Below are 4,434 nucleotides of genomic sequence, written 5' to 3'. Positions count from 1 at the left end.
CACTTTTGGTACTGTTGTAAACTCATTCTTTATTTATATTGGTGTAATATCTACTATATTCCAACTTTTCCATGGTTCATACCCCCCGATACTATCCATAGATTCATCAAAAAAACAAACAACACATATAGAAAACAGAATCTGTCAAAAACAGAACAGTCTGTAGTAATCTGTAACTCTCGAATACTTCTGTAACTCGAAAAACAAAACACCGAGAGAGAGTCTAGATGGCAGGATGGACGAAGAGGAGGCGGTGAAACTTGATATAATATGGAACCTTAGAGCATCTTCAACAGCCCCCCTTTCCCCAATAAAATCTTGATATGAGGGGAGTTGGTTCAAGAAGATTGCTCCAACAACTCTTCTTTCACAATAAATTATTGGTGATCACAAAAGTTTTTATCTTCCCCTATATGGAGAGGGGTTGGCCCTCCCCCAATCCAATCCCCAATACCACCACATCAGCACGCAGCCATAAATGAACACACACCATCGTTGGAGCGCCGTCGGACCACCAACGCCACCATCGGACATCCATAGGACCCCCCCCCCCCCAGAGCATCGCCATACCCCCCGCCTGACCTGTCGGAGCGCCACCGTCACCACTGGACAGTCGCCGCCTCTGCTGGACCTTCGTTGAACCACCGCAATAGCCGCCGAAGCACCGTCGCGCATTGCCTACTGATTGACAAGTGGGTACTCCGGTATGTCATATTGATTATCGGGGAAGAATTTTTAGGGAGTCCCAATAAGTGGTTATTGGGGAATTTTTGGAGAGGCTCATAGTTCTTTTTAATTAAGTATATAAGTATAAATAGATATTAGCTACATTAAAAGAAGGACCTCGATAAATCCCGAACGTTCGGATTTTCAGCATGTCATCCCGAACGTTTTTTCATGGCAACTTTAGTGGACGCGAGGTGACAACTTTAGTTGTTAAGACATGGCAACTTTGTCCCAGTTTGTGTTTTTTGTCAGAAAATTGCCATCTTTGCCGACCTCGCGTGAACTAAAGTTGCCATGAAAAATGTTCGGCCTGCCATTCTTAAAATCCGAACGTTCGGGATTTATCATTTCCGTAAAAGAAAGCAGTAGATATATTTTTTTAGAACAAGAAAGCAGTAGATATTTAAGGGCAGCGATTGGTTAGCATAGGCTCGTTCCAGTTTACTTTTTGTTTTTGGAGATTCGGCTCGACCCAGGTTACGCCTAGGCCAGGCCCAGATAAAAAGGAAGCCCAGAAAACCAGGAACGCTCTAGAATGTCCGGTTCCCGCACCGCAGCGTTTCCACCCCCCTCCCTTTCTTGCGTTGTCGACCTCGTCGTCTTCCAACGGCCGAAAGGGTGGTGTTCTCGAGTTCTTCTGCGGCGAGATCGAGGGAGATCAAGGGAAATCGAGGAACAGGTGAGCTCGCACCAGTCGTTCCTGAGTCGATCGCGTCCTCACGCGCTGCGATTCCAGCAATTTCTCGCCCGCTCATTCGGATCTGGGGAATTCGCAGGCATTTCTCAAGGTTCTCGAACCCCTCCGACCTCACCTCCTCCCTTCCCATGGCGGCGAAGGAAACCGAACGACGTTCCTTCGGCGACCTCCCCGAGGAGCTGATCCCGGAGATCCTCGCCTGCGTGCCGCCCAAGCACCTCCTCCGCTTCCGCGCCGCCTGCAAGGCCTGGTGCGACCTCGCCGCCGACCCCGCCTTCATCCGCAAGCACCACTCCCGCCAGCCAGCGCAGCCCCTCCTCCTGGCTTACGACGAGCACTGCCTCGAGGCCGTCAACCTCGGCACCAACAGGCGCCGGGCGGTCATGCGGGTTACGGTGTCTGGCCGCGTGCCCTCCATCGGCTCCGACGCGCTCGCGCTCCACGGCTCCTGCGACGGCCTGCTCCTCCTCGGCTTCCGCGAGACCTTCCTCGTCTGCAACCCCGCCACGCGCCAAGGTGCTCGCCTGCGGCTGCTGTTTCGTGATGGCCCGGAATTCGTGGGGTTCTACAGGCACGCCGCTTCTGGGGAGTACCGGGTGCTGTACCACCTGGTCGAGGGCCTCGACGGGGAGTACTCCTACTACGTCCTCTCGCTGGGATCCCAGCAGGCGATCAGGGACATCGAGCTGCTCGCGTCGTCGGCCGCCGTGGCCGCCGGGCTGGCCAGAGGGCTGGAGAGCTCCAGCACATCGCCGCCCGTCCTCTTCCGCGGCAGGCTGCACTGGCGGCCGCAACGGAGCCAAGGGGGCAACATTCTGGTGTTCGACACCGATGCTGAGTCATTCAGCTGGATCCCTCCTCCCGCGGAGGCGATGCTGGGCGAGCGCCACCACGCGCAGCTGTTTGAGATGGACGGCACGCTTGCCATGTTCTGCTGCCACCAATCTGCACAGAAGTCTGTTATCTGGTTCATGGAGGACTACGAGCAGATGAACTGGGTCAAGCACCCGGTTGAGCTGTCCTTCACACCTGCTTATGATCCGGCTGTCCTGTATCAAGGGGGGGATGTGCTGGTGCTGGAATCGGATATGCTGGTGTTAGAAAGCCCGGGCAAGCTGTCGCATTATGATAAGATGGATAAACTTCAGGGATCTGTCAACTGTTTTGCTCGGGGCCTCAGAATTACTCCACATGTGCTCAAAGAGAGCCTCATCCTCCCTGAGTTCCTTCGGAAGCAGCAGAATGACGGTACCTGCCAATGGTTCCCCGAGCTTGAGTTTCCCTGATGGTTCCGGTTCGGATACTGCAATCTCTGCTGATGAAACTCAAACTGGTTAGCCTTTTCATGATTCGCACTACGGTGACAGAGGTTCACAGATATTGATTCCTTCTTTCTCTTTGAATACGACAGCAGGTGTTTCTTTGTGTCTGTGCACTTATCCCCTGTTATGTTTCAGTAAGTACACTGTATGTTGGAAATTTCCATTACATGAATTGTGAACGAATTGCATGTGTTCGGAACATGATTTCGAATGGTTTGGGCATCATATCGGACGATATGCCTGCAGGTCATGATGGTTGTTATTGAACTTGTTTGTGATACGGATACCACTGCTATGTACTGTTTTCGTTGCTGGAATTTAGGGTATCATCATTATGCTCTGAAGTATTTTTTTTAGTGGTTGCAGTTCGGTTGTCGATTTTGATCTGGAGCCAATGCTACTATGTTGTTTTTGTCCCATTGTTGAGGAGATTGTTCTATAAGCTGCTCCTAATTTTTGTCTACTGTTACTGTTACACTCAGAGAAAAGCAGATATGCACATTCTTGATTACATGTTTGGTGATTCATCTTCCACATTTCTGAATTTATGTCTGCTGGGTTATCTTGCTGACGCTTGCATGAAAATTGTCTTGTATCAAAAGATTTTAGGCTTGTTTCCTGCAATATGCAAAAGAACATAATTATGGTAATATTTACTTACAGCTGAGAAGTGAGAACATAGTTTTATATCATGTTCAATGACAGTAGTTTAGTGCTGGATTTGGAGAAAGGGCGCTATACATTTGGAAGAGATGCCCAACTGTTGAACTTAAATTGTCGCTTACAAATGCCATGCATCTTCACACCATTGATGAAGTTACTAGTTACTGTGGAGTGAAACTGTGGCAGTGTTACTTACCATGACTAGTTATCATGCACTGGAATATGGACTAGTATTCTGTGCTGCTAGTGTTGTTAACTCTTGATTATTATTTTTGTCTTTAAGTTCCCCCTCATGGATCAGTTGATCGATGAAAAAATATTTCTCCAGTGGATTTGAACCTTTTTAATGTGCTTTTCCCTCGATGAAAGATTTTAGGCATGTTGACTGCAATAGGTAAAAGAACATTAGTTATGGTAGTATTTACTTACAGCTGAGAACATAGTATTATATTATGTTCAATGATCAGTAGCTTAGTGCTGGATTTGGAGCAAGGTCGCTATACGCCTATACATTTGGAAGTGATGCCCAACTGTTGAACTTAAATTGTTGCTTACATAATGCCATGCATCTTCAGACCATTTATGTAGTTACTAGTTACAGTGGAGTGAAACTGTGGCAGTGTTACTTACCATGACTAGTATTCATACGCTAGAATATGAAGTTGTTATCTTAACCTATAACTCCTTGGACTCAAATCTGAGCACATTTTTTGGGAAATGATGATGGTGCCTTTTAATATATTGCGCTTGTTTTAAAGTCATTGAGTCGAAATACGGATTTGGCATGAGGGAAGCTAGAGGCCAACTCTTCCAGTAGAGTGCATGGACGATGTTGATTCCTTCTTTCTCTTTTAATACGACAACAGGGGTTCCTTTTAATCCGTGCAGTTATCCTCTATTATGTTTCAGTACACTGTATGTTGGAAATTGCAAAATTTCCATTGCATGAATTGTGAACGAATTGCATGTGTTCTGGACATGATTTCGAAAGGCTTGTGCATCATATTGGATGGTTGCAGGCCATGA

The 4,434-nt window shown here is 47.7% G+C and overlaps 1 protein-coding gene across 1 annotated transcript; it reads left to right on the top strand.

Annotated features, from left to right (window-relative positions):
* The first annotated feature begins 1,231 nt into the window (after positions 1 to 1,231).
* On the top strand, positions 1,232 to 2,928 carry LOC123098139 (putative F-box/LRR-repeat/kelch-repeat protein At1g11620). The gene is made up of 2 exons (XM_044520037.1): positions 1,232 to 1,405; positions 1,503 to 2,928. Exon 2 carries the CDS (start codon positions 1,552 to 1,554, stop codon positions 2,707 to 2,709), a length of 1,158 nt encoding a protein of 385 aa, XP_044375972.1. The 5' UTR covers positions 1,232 to 1,405; positions 1,503 to 1,551; the 3' UTR covers positions 2,710 to 2,928.
* The last annotated feature ends 1,506 nt before the right edge of the window (positions 2,929 to 4,434 follow it).

The sequence above is a fragment of the Triticum aestivum genome, chromosome 4D (genome assembly GCF_018294505.1).
Source record: "Triticum aestivum cultivar Chinese Spring chromosome 4D, IWGSC CS RefSeq v2.1, whole genome shotgun sequence".
Classification (NCBI taxonomy): Eukaryota; Viridiplantae; Streptophyta; class Magnoliopsida; order Poales; family Poaceae; genus Triticum; species Triticum aestivum.
This window is presented reverse-complemented; position numbering and strand designations above follow the sequence as displayed.